Source organism: Heloderma suspectum, chromosome 4 (assembly GCF_057233095.1).
Source record: "Heloderma suspectum isolate Gila_16-S chromosome 4, 16-S_ref, whole genome shotgun sequence".
NCBI classification, from domain to species: Eukaryota; Metazoa; Chordata; class Lepidosauria; order Squamata; family Helodermatidae; genus Heloderma; species Heloderma suspectum.
The window spans coordinates 200543066-200563521 of record NC_139461.1 but is presented as its reverse complement, the minus strand read 5'-3'; the positions used below and the strand labels follow the sequence as shown (position 1 = coordinate 200563521).

The 20456-nt window shown below is 39.1% G+C and overlaps 1 protein-coding gene across 17 annotated transcripts in view; it reads right to left on the bottom strand.

The window, feature by feature from the left end:
* ZNF644 (zinc finger protein 644) overlaps positions 1-20456 on the bottom strand; it is a 70899-nt gene that overhangs the window by 8316 nt on the left and 42127 nt on the right. For 6 of the 17 annotated variants that reach the window (XM_084851948.1, XM_084851952.1, XM_084851951.1 and 3 more), the window contains 3 exons: positions 16012-19036; positions 15211-15816; positions 12211-12333 (listed from right to left, as the gene is read on the bottom strand). In XM_084851948.1, the coding sequence (XP_084708074.1) occupies positions 12211-12333; positions 15211-15816; positions 16012-19000 (3718 nt within the window). In that variant the 5' untranslated portion in view covers positions 19001-19036. The remainder of the gene's footprint in view (positions 1-12210; positions 12334-15210; positions 15817-16011; positions 19037-20456) is intronic. The other 11 variants (XM_084851961.1, XM_084851965.1, XM_084851964.1 and 8 more) reach the window with 3 other exon arrangements.

The following is a 20456-nucleotide window of genomic DNA, read 5'->3' as shown; positions in this document are numbered from 1 at the left end:
AAGAACAGCAGTTGGGAGCAACAACAAACATGGAGAGAGGACAGTTATCACTGGGACGATTTCACCACTGACTCTGGGAAAAGCAGGAGCTAAGACATTGTAGTGACACTGGTTCTAGTATAGTTGTTAGGAGCCAAGTACTGTATTGATCTGTGATTGTTAACTTTGAGTATCTTGTTCAATGATCTTAGTTATATAGTGAATCTGTTGTGAATCAATTTGGAATCCAATTGCAAGACAACAAATAAGCTTGATTATGCAGCTGCCCAAAAGGAGGTGCCCCATCCCCAGGGACCAAATCATGTGGAGGGGGGTATTTCCCAAATGGTCACTGTGGAATACTTGAAGAGCAGCAGTTGGGGTGCAATATCCTTTTCAGTAACTTCTGCCTTATTTGGGGGGGAAAGATTATTGCATGTTACTTTTCTTTTATTGGAGGCCTGTTGTCTGGCCTCCAATAAAAGAATAACTACTTCTAAATAAATAAATAACAAAGTCAGCTTCTGTCTTGTGCAACTGAAGGCTTTATATCTACAAGTTCCAATCCTAACTACAGATGACTCACTTGTTTAAACAAAAACACTGAATAACTTTGGAAAATTCATCTACACGTTTTTTAAAAACCATCAAATATGTACTCTTCCAAAGAATACTAAGCATTAAATATAATATTTTACATTATAATTGCAACTGAAAACAGTCTACTAAGAGATGAAGATGGCAGGATAATAAACACGCTCAGTTCAAGTTGGAGCCAGAAAGGATTATAGCAGAATGGTTGAGCAAGAATTTCTGACCAAATTGTGCACCTTGGGTTAAAAGCATCATACTTGCTATGGACATGCAGTGGTAATGCCTAAACATTTCCTGATTTCCTCACATGTACCCCTGTTTTGAAATAAATGAGTTTTGATTTGTATAATTTTCACTTATAAATATTCTCTACATCAAGAGAATGTTTCCAGTGGTGATTGTAAGGTCGCAATAGAATCAGATGACAATTTTAAACTGAATGTATGTACACAAACAAAAGAAAGTGTACATGTTCACAATGTAATATGAATCCTACAACATATCTTTAAATAAGTATACACGCAAGTGGTTCACTAGAAAATGTTGTCAAACGAAACAAAATACTGTGTTGGACATAATTCAATATATGTAACATAAATATGATCAAGGTCATGTACCTATTTTATAGATAAACTTCAAATGGAAACCTAGATATTTGTTGTTTGTGGCGTAAGTTCACTTTGTGAAGTATATATCACAACTGTTATCTGAGTTAAATTATTCCTAGGAACGGTTTCCTTCACGGTGGCAAAGAGCAATGCAATTAAGGGTAGCACTGCAGTACTAGCATAGGACTCTGCATGCCTTCTTACAATTACAGGTTATCAGTTCATAGCACATTTCCTGAGCTTGGCCAAAATTTGTCCACTTCCCATGCAATCCACCTTTCCTCTCCCAAACCCAGTCTGCAGAACTTAGTAACACTGGGCCTCATAGAAATATATGTTCCCATATATGTTCCTTCCTAATAGATTGTGTGCATTGTGTGCTGTTAGTGGAATATTCTCCAGAATCATAACCTCATTGAAAACAGATGCTGCTTTACCTCATTAACTTCACACAACCCACTGGTTGTATCATTCAGAAGTTCTACAAACCTTTCAAGTTGCACCATAGTATTATCAAGGGTATGTGTCCACTTCTGCCAGTATCAGAAATGTAGCTGTGACTTCTGGAAATATATTCCATGTGTCCCAAACTAATTTAGTGAACATAGGACTCTGCATGACCTGTGCCCAAAGAGCTGGGCAGGACAGGATTATATGCCACTCAAAGGATACACCTCTGAATGTTTGGGGTGGCCCAAAGCTATTGCGGGGTGCACACCTCCTCTTCCATATTCATTTCTGTATACATTGAATATTATTTGCATGGGGATGCCATGCTTGAAAGTGTCTTGCACCCCAGTGAAGCACTGGACCAAAGGTAACCCAGTGGCATCTCATAGCAGCCACTCTCCTGCAGATTTAGATATATTTTATTTATGCATTAAAACAATTTTAAACATGCATCAATCTTGCAGATAACCAGGATATGATTAAAGTAATACACAATACAATAAAAATACTAAAACCACATAACTGTGATAAAAACAGAGAAGACAGCATATACAACAGAACAGATAAAATAAATTAATTAAAATGTCTGGGTAAACAAAAAGGTGCTGAGAGCCACAAGAAATTAGGCCGAGGGCCACAGGTTACCCACCCCTGGTGTAGACCCTGCTAAAAAATCACTTTCAGCATTACACATTACATAGGGTAAGATTTTTTTTTGTCCTGGCTCATGAACTAAAAGACAGAACAACACATTGTCAGCCTCCTGCCTGCCAGGGGGATTGGTTAGTGGATTCCATACCAAAAAAAAAAAAATGTTTAGTATGAGTCAGTGTAACAATGTGCCAAGGTTCATATTTTTAACCAAAAATGCACAATTTTAGTCTTAACCACTCTGCTATTATTTATTCCTTTGATTTATACTCCACCTTTCTACCAAAAATGGCACTCAAGGTGGCTTACAGAAACAAATTAAAATAGATTAAAACAGTAGAAAACACTAAAATACAATACAAATATAACAATGACAGAATACAAACAGCACTCACTTAAAAGCCAAAGGCCTTCTTGAAGGAAGTGGTTTTTGCCTGCCATTGGAAGGACAACAGAGAGGGAGGGAATCCAGCCTCCCTTGGGAGGGGGTTCCACAGCCTAGGACCAGCCACCAAAAATGCCCTACCTTGTGTCGCCACCAAACATACCTCTGATGGTGACGGTCTTGAAAGAAGGGCCACTCCAGAAGATCTTAAGAACCAGGCAGGCTCGTATGGGAGAAGGCAGTCTTTCAGGAAGCCTGGTCCCAAGCTGTCTAGGACTTTATAGGTCATAACTAGCCCTTTGAATTCTACCCCAAAACAGACCAGTAGCCAGTGAAGCTGCTAAAACAAGGGAGTCACATGCTCCCTGTAACCAAGCCTGGTCAACAGTCTGGTCACAGCATACTGGACCACTTGAAGTTTCTGAACAGTTTTCAAAGTCAGCCTCACTAGAGCACGTTACAGTAGACCAAACGGGATGTAACTAAAGCATGTATGACAGTGGCCAGATCAGACATCTTTAGGAACAGGTGCAGTTGGCGCACTAGCCTCAGCTGTGCAAATGCACTCCTGACAACTGCCAAGACCTGGGCATCCAGGTTCAGGGCTGAGTCCAAGAGTACACCCAAACTGCAAGCCTGAGTCTTCAGGGGAAGTGTAACCCCATCCAGCACAGGTCGAACCCCTATTCCCTGATCTGCCTTTCAAATGATCAGGAGCATCTCTGTCTTGTTTGGATTAAGTGTCAATTTGTTTGCCCTCATCCAGTCCATTACCAACATCAGGCACTGATTTAGAACCAGAACAGCTTCTTTGGATTTAGACAGAGAGATGGAGTTCAGTGTCATCTGCATATTGGTGGCATTGAACCCCAAAACTATGGACAATCTCTCCCAGCGGTTTCCTGTATATGTTAAATAGCACGAATCATAGAATCATAGAATAGCAGGGTTGGAAGGGTCCTACAAGGCCATCATAGGCCTTGCATGTGGGATAAGATGGAATCCTGAGGGACACCACAAGTCAATGGCCACGGAATCAAACAGGAATCCCCCAGAATCACCTTCTGAGATCCCCCCCGCCCAAGAAGGACCAGGATCACAGCTTAACAGTGCCTCCCAAGCCCATCTCAGACAAATGCCCCAGAAGGTTATCATGGTTGATGGTACAGAAAGCCAGCAAAAAGTCCAGCAGAACTAACAGGGACATACTTCCACTGTCCAGTTCCCAGCATAGTTCATCCATCAAGGTGACTAAAGCAGTCTTGGTCCCATAACCAGGCCTGAAGCCAGACTGAAATGGATCTAGATAATCCATCTCATCCAGAAATCCCTGTAGCTGAGAAGCCACCACATGTTCCAGCACCTTGCCCAAGAATAATCTTTTTCAAGGACAGTTTTGTTGGGAGCAACTGTAATTACATGGGCTTGGATCCTAAGATAAGTTAATTTAAGGACATTCCCAGAAGGAAGGTTTCCCCTCCCCTCCCACCCCCATCCTCAAAACATCTCTCCAGAGGGCCAGGGAACCCTCCTGAATAATGTGGGATAAAATGCAGGGGCCTCCCGCAGGAGGATGGATTCCCCCAAAATTACACCCAGTTTTGGGTAATTCCACCCTCCCCCAGCAGCCCTCTCTGTCCCATCCCACATTGTTCAGCAGGTACCCCAAACTCTGGATTGGCTTTTCAAGGACGCAGGTAGCTGCAGGGGGGAGGAGGGAACAGGAAACTTTCCTTACATGAACTTCCTTAAGGGTGCAATCCTATGCATGTTTAGACAGAGAAATGGCTGGGGCATGCTGGGAGTTGTAGGCCTTTTCTCTTTCTAAACATGCATGGAATTGCACCCTAAGTTAACTTATCTTAAGATCCAAGCCATGGTATTAGACGTATCTGAGTATTCTAACAAACAGATTGGAACTACATAGGTAAAGCAGTAGAAAGATGCTAATTTACACTATCTAATCCATGGCATCCTAAAAACCTGTTTACTCCAGAAATCAAGCTTCCTCACTTTTCTAAGGACTTTAAAACTAAGTGATTCCTTGCAATGACAGGACAACTATTATACAGAATATTAATCAGCACCTTATGAAATAATGAATTAATGAACTATAGGTGAAAGATATGCATTATCCCTTTGGTTTAAATGCATTTGCATACTTCTTGCTAAACTAACCTGTAAGATACTTCAAACAGAAACAGTAAATCAATATCTGAACACACACACACACACACACACACACATATATATATATATATATATATATATATAAAAACAAGGAGTTTGATACTTTCATTTAATTTATGATCTTCAGGTTGATCAATCATGGAAAATATTGTGTTATGGCTTGCCATCTGCTCTTAATCTTTATTTCTCTCATTATATCAACATAGGAAGCAACTACAAGAACACAACCCACAGAAGCAGAGACATATGAAAGAAAGGAGCCTCTGTTGATGAAAACTACTAAAGAGGCAAAGGCAAAACAAGAAGGTTGAAGGAAAATTGAAGGCTAAAGGTTAGACATTAAAAAAAAAATTCCAAGAGGCAATAGCTAAGTGCAACTCAATAAGTAAGGCAAAGATCTCAGGAGATACAAGATTTGAGGATACAAGAGAAGCCTCCCTGCCATTTCTAAATATGACAGACTGATGTGCCAGATTTAATGAGACACTTCCTCCAAAATATATAGAAAGAAATTTAATTTTCAATGGTGCAGGAATGTAACAGCAACCAGAACACCACCACAGGGAGTAAGCCATAGTAAAGCCTTAAAGAAGCTGTGTGATTTGGCACAACCTTTCAAGGAATCCAACTTTCAAAGGTAACTGTAGAATTTGAATAAACTTTTCAGCTGCAAATAAAGATTTCTAATATCAACATTATATAATTGCACAGATTATAGACATGTAGTTACAAAATGGTTTTTTCATTGTTAGATGTCAAAAGTGAAAACTGAAGAGTTTTACAAGAACTATTACTTATGTTCCTTCTATCTTCATTGAATTATTAATAGCAGATTATTTTGGTTACTCATTTGGTTTTGCCACTCAACCAAATTGCACAATTGCACATTGCTAGAAATTAATGAAGGGCAATGGGAAAAACCAACTACACTTAGCACATTCAGTCCTAAATTAGTTCTAACAACCTGAGAAAATAATTTTCAGAATCAGAGTCTAGAACTCTCTTCAATATCACTGTAATGTATTATCACCATCAAAACTGCAATGAAAATGTTAGGGGAAATATTAAGCCAGCAGGCACTATCCTATACTGCTGTTGTGCCTCTATTAGGTCTTGCAGGACTAATTGTGCAACAGGCACTAGTGCTTCTGAAAGCAACCCCAGAAACACTTATTTCTAGATCAGGATAGGTCAGCAGAGCTCCCTTCTGCGAGCTCTGCTGACCTGCCCCATTCCAGAAACTAGTATTTCCGCTCTTTCTAGATGCTTGAGGAAGCACTTGCTTCTCATTGCTCTAGCAGCGAATCCCACTAGTGCACAGGCAGCATAGGATATTGCCCAATAACCAAAATACCATACTACTATATGGGGGATCTGCACCACGGGGGATCTACAGCACAGATGTGGTTAAAGAAAACAGGAAAGGGTAAAAGGGATACCCAAAGTTATCAGGAATTAATAATGCCTTCCTAACAAAGTCAAGATTACTGAAAGCCCACATTATTTTGGTGCCAGAGGCAGAAAAGCCAAATCCTTTCCCCCATGCAGACAAACATAGAGATTACATTTTCTTCACAAAGAAAAGCAGTCTTTCTTAAGTTCTTAAGATGCTCAGAAATTCAGTTTTAAGAGTTATGTTTACATTGTTTAGCCTTCACTTTAAAAGAGCAACGTATAGCTGAAACTTATTAGAGCTGAAAAATGAAGAAACACATTTTTACTTCTACTCTTTAAATCATCAATTTTTTTGTTGTTGTTCAGTTGTTAAGTCGTATCAGACTCTTTGTGACCCCATGGACCATAGCATGCCAGGCCTTCCTGTCCTCTGCTCTCTCCCGGAGTGTGCTCAAGTTCATATTATGAATCAAGGTAAGCTGGAGGTCGTCAAACATGAGATGGCAAGATTGAACATCGACATCTTGGGAATCAGCGAACTAAAATGGACAAGCATGGGCGAATTTAATTCAGGTGACCATCATATCTACTACTGTGGGAAAGAATCCCTTAGAAGAAATGGACTAGCACTCACAGTCAATAAAAGGGTGGGAAAAGCAGTAGTGGGGTACAATCTCAAAAATGACAGAATGATCTCAGTACGAATCCAAGGCAAACCATTCAACATCACAGTAATTCAAGTCTATGCCCCAACCACTGAGGCCGAAGAAGCTGAGGTTGATCGGTTCTATGAAGACCTACACACCGTCTAGAACTAACACCAAAAAAAGATGTCCTTTTCATCATAGGGGATTGGAATGCTAAAGTAGGAAGTCAAGAAATCACCGGGATAACAGGCAAGCATGGCCTTGGTGTACAAAATGAAGCAGGACAAAGGCTCATAGAGTTTTGCCAAGACAACACGCTGATCATAGCAAACACTCTTTTCCAACAGCACAAGAGGCGACTCTACACATGGACATCACCAGATGGTCAATATCAAAATCACATTATGTCCTTTGCAGTCAAAGATGGAGAAGCTCTATATAGTCAGTCAAAACAAGACCTGGAGCTGACTGTGGCTCAGATCATGAGCTGCTTCTTGCAAAATTCCGGCTAAAATTGAAGAATGTAGGGAAAACCACTAAACCATTCAGGTATGACCTAAATCATATCCCTTATGAATATACAGTGGAGGTGAGGAATAGATTTAAGGGATTAGACCTGACAGACAGAGTGCCTGAGGAACTATGGACAGAGGTCCATAACACCGTTCAGGAGGCAGCTACTAAATCCATCCCAAAGAAAAAGAAATGCGAGAAAGCAAAGTGGCTGTCTGATGAGGCTTCACAAGTAGCTGAGGAATGAAAGGAAGCGAAAAGGAAGGGAGAAAGGGGAAGATATATCCAACTGAATGCAGAGTTCCAGAGAATAGCAAGGAGAGACAAGAAGGCCTTCTTAAATGAACAATGCAAAGAAATTGAGGAAAACAACAGAATGGGAAAGACTAGAGATATTTTCAAGAAAATCGGAGATATCAAGGGAATGTTTTGTGCAAAGACAGGCATGATAAAGGACAAAGAAGGCAGGGGCCTAACAGAAGCAGATGAGATTAAGAAGAGGTGGAAAGAATACACAGAAGAACTATACAGGAAAGATCTGAATGTCCCTGATAGCCATGATAAGTGCGGTCACTGAACTTGAGCCGGACATCCTCGAGAGTGAAGTCAAGTGGGCCTTAGGAAGCATTAGTAACAACAAAGCTAGCGGAGATGACAGTATTCCAGCTGAGTTATTTAAAATCCTAAAAGATGATGCTGTTGAAGTGCTACATTCAATATGCCAACACATTTGGAACACTCCGCAGTGGCCACAAGACTGGAAAAGGTCAGTTTACATTCCAATTCTAAAGAAGGGCAATGCCAAAGAGTGCTCAAACTACCATACAATTGTGCTTATTTCACATGCCAGCAAGGTGATGCTCAAAATCCTACAAGCTAGGCTTCAGCAGTATGTGAACCGAGAACTACCGGAAGTACAAGCTGGGTTTCGAAGAGGCAGAGGAACTAGAGATCAAATTGCCAACATTCGCGGATCACGGAGAAAGCAAGAGAATTCCAGAAAAACGTCTATTTCTGCTTCATTGACAACACTAAAGCCTTTGATTGTGTGGATCACAACAAACTGTGGCAAATTCTTAAAGAGATGGGTGTACCAGACCACCTTACCTGTCTCCTGAGAAACCTGTACGAGGGTCAAGAAGCAACAGGAAGAACAGGACATGGAACAACCGAGTGGTTCAAAATTGGGAAAAGAGTACGACAAGGCTGTATATTGTCATCCTGCTTATGGAGAGTACATAATGAAAAACGCCGTGTTGGATGAATCACAGGTCGGAATTAAGATTGCCGGGAGAATTATCAACAACCTCAGATACGCAGGCGATACCACCCTAATGGCAGAAAGCGAAGAGAATCTAAAAAGCCTCTTGTTGAGGGTGAAGGGGGAGAGTGCAAAAGCTGGTTTGAAACTCAACATTAAAAAAACTAAGATCATGGCATCTGGCCCCACCTCTTCCTGGCATATAGAAGGGGAAGAAATGGAAGCAGTGACAGATTTTATTTTCTTGGGCTCCAAGATCACCGCAGATGGTGACTGTAGCCATGAAATTAAAAGACGCTTGCTCCTTGGGAGGAAAGCTATGGCAAACCTAGACAGCATAGTAAGAAGCAGAGATATCACCTTGCCGACAAAGGTTCGTATCATCAAACGTAGCCCTGGGAAAACATGTTTCAGCTTCAATGATTTTGATAGTTGAAAGTTTTTCTTCTATTCACACCAAATACAAAAGGTCCCATAGCAACTCTTCATTAGGGTGTCCCAAACAGAACCCAAAAGTGGAAATGACTGACAGCATTAGAGTAATCTACTGATTACAGAGATTGTCCAATGGAGAGGCCTCATTCAGCACTGTCCACCCTTCCCAACACCAAACAATGCAATGTCTGTATTATTATGGAGGGTCTGGTCCTCAAGTGCTGTGTCCCAGGTTGAGAGTGGCCATCACTGACCTAAAATCTGCAGCATCTTTATCTGACCCCTGGGTTCAACTAACCATTAGAGGAAAAGGTATATTCCTGTTCTTTACAAGCCACTAGATAAACAAAGACAGACTAGTGAAAGATGCCAATGTCTTGCCCAGAAGCTAACACAGCCCTGGGAAAACATGTTTCAGCTTCAGTGAGGTCGGTAGCTTTCTTCCATTCAAACTCAAAATACAGACAGTCCCATAGCAATTGTCACACAGAAAAATAAAGGTCATTAAAGCATACAATTATGTAACTAGGGCAAGAAACTGACAAAATGCTCAAAGGAATTTATGGGCATGGCATTCCCTTCAAAAAAATATATAAAGAAACAAAAAACAGTGCAAGGTATTTCAAAATAAAGCTGAAATGAAGGGGGGGAAATTAAATAGTACACTAATGAGCATGACCTATGAACCCAGGGGCATTACGTTTTCTTCACAATAGAATTATTTTAGTAATACATCCTCTTCCTTAAATGCAGCTATGTCTCTTCTAGGGAAACTGATAAAGGAAGGGCAATATTGAAATTATTTATAAAGTAGTCTTAAACTACACAAACACCAGGATTCTGCTTTCAAATCTACATAGGAAAATTGGTAGTAATGTTCTTCACTTGCATTGTTCATACTGAATGCTCAAGCACAGACTACAACTGAGCGGCTTAAGGTAATTATTTCTACTATGTAGACAGGATTGGGGGGGAGCATATGATTTGTAGAATCTAAAAATTTTATTATAAAATCTGTTGCAGCCTCCTAAGTTTGCAAATAACCTATAATAGAGTTTGGGAACCTGTGCTTCTCCGGATGTTGTTGTGACTACAATTCCCATTATCCCTGACTACTGCCAATACTGGCTGGGGCTGATGCGAGTTGAGTTCTACAACATCTGGAAGGCCACAGATTCCCCACCCCCTGGACTGTAACATTTCAATACAAATTTTAATTTATTTAGGTACAGTATTTATATCCCACCTCTCAGTATTACAAGAGAGTAGATTACAGTAGTATTGAAACTATTAAAATAAGCAGTAAATTAAAAGAATTTCAATTAATTTTGGATGTGTATCAATTTGCAAGTATAATGATTAAGTACGACTTCATACAAGTTTAATATTAGGAGCCTACCACAGTTCTAAGGAGTAGCTAGCACTCATTTATAGTGTTTTCCATAAGCCACATTAGAACATATGCAGATGTAACATTCCCAATCCCTCAAGCAATCAGGAGCAGGTCATGGGTCCATGTGTACCCAGACCCCACTTTTAAGCAATCCAATTCCACACATTACCCTTAAGTAAGGTGTAGTCATTAAGCTTGCAGTGGGAGGGGATTGGGCAGTGTTTACAAACACACTCACTGTGACTTGCAAACTCTCCCATTAACCATAGTGAACATTAACCAGGGTTTGCTTTAACCAAGTATTTGAAACCAATTTCAAGCTCTGGTTTCAATTTCTGGTTAAAAAGGTGAACTCTGATTTTCATTAACCATGATAAATGGCAGTGCCAACATAACCCATCATGTTATGGCCAGGGTAGGACAGCGCACAATCACAGTCCACTCGCTTTAGCACGATTGAAGATCATAAGCTTTATGGCTGCATAGACTCTTAAATTTAGCATGGATATACTAAGAGCGCTTAGTGCCAATTAACAATCTTAAAACATTTTCTAGACTGCAGTACTACACCTTTGTGCATGTTGGAAAATGACATGGGCAGCAGGCAAAAAGCTACAGCAGCTTTAAAAAGACCTGTATTGCCCTTTCCATGGAACAGTAACACAAGTTCAAACTTTCCATTGTAATCAGCAGGAAAATCTTAAAAGATATGAAGAAAATTAATAATAAACCCAGTGTGAAGGATTTAAAGCTAGGAGACAGGAAAACAACCTAGCTTAGTCATCTGTAGAGCAGACATAGTAGTCATGAAGTCACTCTGAGGACTAACTGCTAATGATTTTAACTGCTTGTCTTAGTATTAGCAGTTTCTATAAGCCACTTAAGTGCACGCTTGCACTTAAACTTAAGAGGAGAAATAACAGTTTTCTAGATGGCACTATTGTGATCTTAAGCATTCCCACATTGGGGGGGGGGATTCTTTATCCACTGTAAGCTTGACTGCTACAGCCCCCTTATACCCAACTTCACAAACTCCAAGTATTCTGATAACATCATCCTTTTGTTCCTGCTTCTTTTCCTACTATGGACTACTTCAACTGGATAGATCTGCTTCACATGGGGTCATAAGTACAGTCAAAATCAAAGTTACAGTACATAAGGACACAAAATATAGCTGCATTTTTATGTTACTATCTATTTAATTTTGTGAAAGACCAGCAAACAGAAGAAAGTAACTGATAATAAATAGGGAGAAAATAATTGAGTTGAACAAGATTGAACATGATTACTGAAAATTGTACAAACCACATATAACTGCCTGTGTTTACCCTATTATGGTGTTAATTCACCTAATGAATGACTGATAGGTGAAAAAATATATAGGCACTTGGATCAAGCTGGCAAACCCCTCTCTTTAAAACAGCAGCTCCTTTTGCATTTAGTCAGAAAACAAAGAGCATTCAGCTCTCAACTGTTTGCATACATGAAAATAATGCTGGATCAAAAATAAAATAAATGAAAATAAAAGCCAGGCATGAAAAAATGGACAATAGCAACTTAAGTTTACAAGTTGCTAAAGTTCTGTCTCTCAAATTCAACTTTTGTTTCAGAGAATTTTAAATGTCAACTGAATTAGCATATGGATTTGTCAAGTCTGATGAGGAAAACGTATACAGACAGACTTGATTTTACATCTGTAACAAACATACCTGTCCCAGTCAAAAGTCCAGCACTCTTCTTTCGTGCATAAGCGCGTAAGTGGTTGGACAGGCTAACAGCACTTGTAAACGCCGTATTGCAATGCACACACGTTCTAAGCTTCACAGGCATACCTATCATTCAAAAGAAAACTATAATCCAATTCTCTCTTTAAAAGTGAAACTCTCAAAGCGTTTTGAAAAATTCTGTATTAAAAGTTGCTTAAGTATGTTCACTGCATCACTGCAATTATTTCATATACTAGAAGGATCCAGGCTCATGGCTATTACTTTCATATGTGGCATTTAGCACTAAACATGCTTTTTGGTAAGAAAAATGGAAGGCGTGACTTGAATCCCTAAGCTTCTCTGAATTTAACACCTATTATCACTTTCCTGCTGATCTTCACATTACACAGATTATTTCCTAACCCCAAAATACAATTCTGCGATTTGAATAGCACAGTTCTGTTAAGAAGTTTGAAAGCTTGCAATGTTCCCAATAAAGAGAATTAGAAAGTCTAGTTGACAAAGTGGTAATTAAAGTGTTTTACCCACAAGACTGTAAAAGGCTCAATACTAAATTAGGTTGCTGATGAAGGCTGGGAGAAAAAGGTGGTAAAACACACCACTGCACAGCTGTTAGACAAAACATTTTATTCGGTGCATTTTATCTTCATTACTCTGAATGCGCAATCAATAATGAAAGTTAATGATTTGTAGTTTTTGCTAAAATCTTTGTGCTAAATAAATGATCAACAAACATCTTAGTTATCACAGGGAAGAACACACAGTGAAACAATACCAAACTACATCAGACAAAGAAACCATTACAAATAGTTTCTTCTCAGCTTTACTTCCATACACACAAAAGTTTTCACTGTCCTTAGACACATACAAGCCTTCTTCAAATGTTCTACTTACCATGTTGAAAGAACATGTGAGCAGAGGAGTGCTCCAGCCCCACCCCCTCTGTCATTGCAGCTGTCACCCTGTATGCGTGTAGGGCGATTGTCTGAAGAGGGGCATCTCCTGTAACTGTAGAGGTGCTACACGCAGTTAAGAAACCTGATTTTTCAGAGTTCTTCATCATGTGGCGCACCTCCACAGATGTAGAAGGTGCTCCTCTTCAGACCATCACCCTACATGCATACAGGGCATAAGCTGCAATGACCAAGAGGGGGAGGGCTGGAGCGTTCCTCTCTTCATGTATTCTTTCAACACGATAAGTAGAATGCCTGAAGAGTGTTAATATCTTGGACAACACAATCAATAACTTCAAGTTTCCTATAATATATTTGAAATCATAGGGGGGCTGTTGGTTTTTTTGAAAGCCTTTTTATCAAAAAGAAAATCTTTTCATCCAGCAGAGGGAGGAAAAATAATTTTTAGATATGCTGCAATTCAAGAATAACTAGACACTAAAACTAAATTGCATATATTAAAAAATACTGCTTGGAGACAGGCTTAAGAAGTTTTAATAACTGAAGCAGCAGTGTGAGTTAATTATCAAATCCAATGTTAATCACTATTAGCTTAAGGACTCTATTTATAACGGTTAGTATTATACAAGTGGCTTTTTATTTCTGAGTGAAACCTAGAAGTTATGCCACCTAACATTAAGCAGCACTAAAGCAAAGCAACAAAATACTATATATTTAACAAGCTATTTATTCAGCAGCATCTTCCAAGCTTATGTGAAACTTATCCAAGAGACCAACCTTATTGGGAAGACTCCTATTTTAAAGGAACCCACCAGAATATTCAAATGGACCATATATAATTTTATAAATACCAAGTTAACTGATCTTTTCATCACAGCCACCTAAGACAGGATTTGGTGTAAAGACAAGGTATCTAACTAGACAAAAATAAGAGCTGGAGCACAATCAGCAATCCCATGCATTCTACCTGGTGCCATATAACTTCAGACTGCAGGTAGAGAATCAAATGTCTGAATGTTTCCCCATTTAAAAAAAGACTTTTATAATTGCAAGTTTTTATATGGTGAAATGCATGTAAACCATATTAACACTTGATCTGCCACCTGCAGTCTGTATTGGTACAACACAGCAACAGAGCCATCACACGAATCTGCTGATCATGTTAATGTCTCTCAGTGAACAAGAACTGAGCTGAAGCACGAGTGCTGTATCATACTGCAGTACTGAAAGAACCAGCAAAATGATAAAGGGTATAAAGTAGGACCATGCACTCTCATCGCAGAGTACATTACATAAAACATTTACTCAAACTAGAATGAGAAATGATAGCTGCAACGAGATTTGTACAGAGTGTTGTCAAAGAATTCCAGCAGACCTTCCCTGATCCATGACAGCCAAGATTGAAAGATATGTTTAAGAATAATATTCCAAAACTATGCTGCAAATTATGAAGTAGTCTAAAGAATAAAATTCTTGGCATAATTGCTAAGAAAATCTTTGTTCATAAAACTTTAGGGATTTTGTATCAAAACCCTGATGGCAACAACTGGAGTTAAAACAGGGCTATGGCTACCAGAGTTACTTTGATAGAACAGATAGAAGTAGATCAGACCACACATCACCAGTTAACCAATCAGGCATGCATTAACTTATGCAAACATGCATAGTCTTACTTTAGATAAAAGTAAAATCCTATCAATATGAACAGATTACATATCTTCAGCACTGGAACATCAAGGGGTTACCCCAGTTGTACCAGCTATTTGAGTGCCATCATATTTTGTTAAGTAGATGTTCATATTTCCTCTTTATATGCATCCTCAACCACTACAGAACAAAATATTCTCTCTATTCAGAGCTCAATTTGCATGTATAAAACTAAGGCAATTTTCATATGAAAGATTAATTTCATTATTATTTCTCTAGCTAGAACCTTGCAAAGAAAAATACCCAGCTTCAACGAGAAGAAATACTTTTAGAATACTGTTAAAATCATATACTATAACATATTTTCTAGTTACTGAAATCATAATGGAATACTAGACCTGGCTATAAACAAACCGCTTACCTGACTGCATAGTCAAATCCATTTTTTGTGGCTGATACATCAAAGGACTGTCTTCATCTAATGGAAGGACACATTTTTGAACAAACCTCTTTCTTGCAGTTTGATTATGGATCTTTTGAGGGGAGGTATCAAGATTTCTTTCTTCTCCTATCCTTTTATTTTTCAAAAGTTCTATCAGTGTAAGTGACTGGGGTTTTTTTTCATCATGTAGTACTGATTTTGCTTCATCACATTCATTGAGGAAACTCAGCCCTTCTTCCTCTGATGCAGACACTGATATATCTTCAGTCTTTAGGCCATTGTGGTATGCTTCAAGAGGTATAACATTTTGAGATAAAAAGTCATCATTTGATGAAAGTTTCTGAGCGACGAATGGTCTGGGGATAACACGCCGACTGTTCAATGCCTTCAGGATTTTTTCATATTTTTCTTCATTTTGCATCATCTCATTTAGAACACAGATTGGAGATTTGTGTGCATCCCATTTGGTTTTACCAAGCCTTTTTAGGTGTCCTCGTACATGATTAGATAATCCAATTTTAGTGTCAAACCAACCACCACAGAGCTGGCATGTGTGTTCTGAAGAACTTTCTGATTTCTCAATAGCTACAAAGAAAAATGATTGGTTTATCAATTTGCAGACATTAGGGACCCAGCTTGCCTAAAATGTATTCATTAAAGTTTCAACCAAGAATGCAATTAAAAACTGTCAGCAGGGTCAGGATGTAGTAAAACCAGCTTTATATTCACATTATTCTACATCCCCTTCACCCTGCACAGGATACTAAAGGAAAATCTTACCTTTTCTAACTCGTTTAACAGGGGTTCCCGTCACTGTTCTTTTGAAATGCTGCATTTTGTCACTTGTTGCTATCTGCTCAGGTGAGACAACATGGCGGGCCTCATAGCTTAACCCAGCTCTGTGAAGATGCCCACGGACATGATTAGACAATCCAACACCAGTTTCAAAAGTTGCTGGACAATATGGACAAGTTTTTTTCTCAAGCGATAAGTCAGTCCAATGGAAAACTGAGTTATGCTTTGGCAATGTTGTGCCTATGTTTTCTAAATTATGAGGATCTTGAAAATCATGCAGGTAATTGCTACCTTCGCCATCTTCATAATACTCAAAATAAAATCCATCATTTTTCTCATATCTAAGAGAGGATTTACCACCAGCTTCTTCTTCCATTTTACCTTTAAATAAAGGGAACAGGTTTACATGGTCCTGATTAATATCACTGTAAGAGCCATCCTCCACAGACCGTGTAGTGTAATCACACAGTTCAACATTATCCCATGAACTTTCATCCTCCGTTTCATAGCTGTCTTTTTTCCCAGCAAGTTTCTGCAAAACAACAACAGTCATTTTATGTAGAAAGTCTGGATAACTGTCCAAATCATCTCCTGTTACAGAGCTTTCCCTTTTGGGTCTTTTAACCAATCTTTTTACAGTTACATGCTTATCTTTATAGACTCCTGGTCTTTTTTCATCATAGTTAAGAGAATCCATAATAAATCTATTATGAGAATTATCTGAAGATAATAAAGGTAAGGGCCTGACAGATCTCGTAGCTTCCCTTTTTAAGTGTAAAAGATAAGGGATGCTAGATTTTTTAATCCTATGGTTTTCATGTTTGTATCTATATAAATAATTACTGCTAGCTTTGACACTAGCCTTTTGCTTTCCTGCATGATGTAAATATTTAGTTTTTTGGCCACTGCTATTTCTACTCAAAATAGGCTTGTCTGTAGAGCTTTGACCATACACACTTACAGCTGACTGTGCAACGCTTTTCCGAGCCTTCTGTATCCTGGGGGGTCTCTTGTGAAGTTTTGCAAAGTTACTTGACTGGAATGAAGAGCCAAATGGTCGTTTTATATCTTGTTTTAAAACAGAGGTCTTTGGAAAGGCAGATGCTTGTTTGATCAAATGTTTAGTCCTACTACCAAAATCTAAAGGTTCTTCTATAACGTGACTTTTTCTTTTTTCTAATCTAAGACGGCTACCAAAAGGATCTACGCATGATGTTGGATGCAAGTATTCCATGTGTTTTTTTAAAATGCTTCTGGCTGATGTAGTAAATGGACACATTTTGCACATATAGTCAGCTGACTTTTTCGATGACTCCATAAAGGAATCTTTCACTAATGCCTTTTTCTGTATTTTTCTTTGAGATATATCTGTAGTGATCATTGAACATTTCACCACTGCCCCATGAGCAATCCCTCGATGGCATTCAAGTTCATTCTCTGTCACTGCCATAAAGTTACATTCTTCACAGCAATAGTACCTTTTATCTTTCTCATGGGTTTTAGCATGCTGCACAAAGGTTTTGGGACAATTGGTACCAAATACACATTGTGGACACTGTAACCGTGCACTCCTACCCTCATCCTGAAGTTCTTTCAATTCACGAATTTCCTCCATCAGTTTCTGTCTTCTTTCCTGATGAATTATCATATGTTTCAGAAGGGAATTGCGGTCTCGAAAGGTCCGGCCACATTCCCTACATGCATAAGGCCTCGGAACATTTAAATGACGAAAGTGACTATTGCCATCCAAGTGATACATCATGTGCCTGTGCAGGTGCTTCTTTTCCCTAAAATTCACATTGCACTTTGTACAGGGATAAAACGATGGCTCATCAGTACTGAAATTAGATGGTGATTCTAAATCATCTTGTTCACATTTGTTTAATAGAGTATTAGAAAGAAAAGTGCTAGTGTGAACAGGAGAAGTATCATCTGCACATTTATTACTTGGATTATAAATCAACTGTTGGATGGCATCCACAACTTCCAATTCCTCATCTGTTGATTCAGGCTTCACTCTTGCTAATGAATATTTCTGTAATTCTATTACTTGTAAATTCTCACTCTGCTCCAAAAACTCAACATCTAGTGATTCTGAGTTATCAGGAATATAATTTGATTCATTAAAACAGTCCTCAGTATAACGTGTGATTTTGCTAACATCCATCTTTCTTTTTCTCCTTTTCTGAACACCAACGTTAGGTTGAACTGGTGACTTCTCTACAGTTTCTTCATTTGTCATGAGAAATTCTATGAATTCTTTTTGTGGATCCCAGTTTGCATCACTTTCTGTTCTGATGTCACCTGTACCTGAGGAAATGCCTGTTAAAGATTTGCTACCATCATCTTTTTCTACTGAACTTTTACTATCCTCACATATATCTACTTGGCTTACTAAAGTGCTGTCTGATTTTATGCTTTTTCCTATAGAGGGCTGTATGTCACAAGCAACTGAAGCAGAGGGAGGTAGATTTTTCATGGAATGTGTCAGGTTCTTAGCATGTGCTGCTTCAGGTAACAAAAACAAAACTTGGTGTTGACTTGAATTTTGGGTTGAAGTCTTTGTGGGAAGCTGGAGATCATGTACCACCGTCACAGTTGAGCAAGAATCTGCTTGATGGCCCACAGTTTGTGTAGTTGTTAACGAAACACTGCCTTTTTTCATAATGGAAGTTTTAGTTAAAGTGGAGTGTAAAACTGGTCCATTAACAGAAGTTCCCGTAGGCAGAAGAAAGTTTTCACTAGAAACAGTAGGAGCACCAGTGTGTATAAATATAGATGTCTGGCCTCCACTTAAGGCTTTTTCAGACGTGTCCATTGATAGCTCTTCAGGCAGAGTTAATGTACTGTTCTGAAATGACGTTTCAGTCTCTTGTGATTTGGGAATGCCACTCTTCTCTTCAGAGATGAAGTTGCTGTCATCTAGCGGTCCTTTAGCACCAATAATCTCGGTATTGATCTCTGTCTCATCCATATTGCTGGTCTGCTCTGTCCATTAAGCACATTTATGCTAAAATTAAAAACAAAGAGACCCTTGTTAGAATTTCTATTTGTACCTGAGGAAGGCAGTTTAAACTTGTATCAGTTAAAAAGCACTTGCATGGCTGAGAAGACTACAGATATATAATAAGCACACATTAATGAAGGAAGATGATTTCAGGGGAAATTATGGTAAATTTCAAAATTCATTATTATAAAAGTCTTTTTATGATTTAATCAAGTCTGTTTTACATGTTTGACCCAGTGTTCCAGCCAGTTCCCGTACACATCCAATATCTGCATCCCATCAATGTACAGCCCAGGGGGCAGTCACATCTGCAAGCAGAAGCTACACAAGCATGGGTCAACAAACGAGATCAAAACTTTTTTTTAATGTTAAAGCAATTGCATAAAATGCCATCACAATGTTTTCAGCTGTACTGCATTTTTTAAATGTCATGTTGAAATCAGCCCTCAGATTCCATAGTAAAGATGAACAGTCCAGATTTTAGGCTGTATTACTTTCAGCTATAGGGTTGCATCCAGTGGTGTTGTTCTGCCAGTGGAAGAGAACCTGCTGGCAGAAGGGATTACCCCTCCCCCCGCAGCCCCCTCAAATCTGCTCTGAAGAACAGAGAAACCCTCCAAAGTAGATTGCAGGGGGTATGTGGGGGGCTGCAGGGGGAGGAGAGGACAAGGACATGCCGCTGCATGAGCAGATACCCTTGTTGGATCCAACCCACACATGTACTGGAGATGAGTACCATTTTTGGTAGAAAGGTGGGGTATAATTCAAATAAATACATACATACATTGCTTGTACATACGAAAACTTCAAAAGAGTCAAATGTGTCTATAAGACAGGAAAACATTTAGGAAGATTTCCTGATATTATGCTTATACATTTTACAATGGAACAGGGGGAGAAGAAAAAGGAGAGATGTTATTGATCAATATATCTGCATCACAATGCTCTATTATGGATGGAAATTTCCATCCAGGGCCACTACACACATGAAACAGATGGAGTAGAGCTAACTATGGAAAGGATACATATTGGGTAGGATACAAATTCTGTATTTAGTTACATTCACCCCAAAGGATTTGAGGATTGTGTTTCTTGAATGCATTTGTAGGCTCCATTGTTGCCAGCACAGAAATACAGGCTACTAGCCTCAAAACCGTGTTGTTTACAAAGCAGACTAGTGGAGGAGGGACTAGGTGATCCATCCCCTCTCCACCAGTCAGTCGCATTTCTGTGCTCATTCTGGAAGGAGTGATATCCCCGTCCTCCATCAGCCCCCTCACTCACCTGCACAGAATTCCAAGTTGCCTATGGCTACCAGGTATTGTTAAATACAAGGATGACACCAATACTTTAAAAAGTGTTGCTGCAGCATTCAGACATCATTTGCTGCCTTCACTTATTCTCTCTCTCTCTCTCACACACA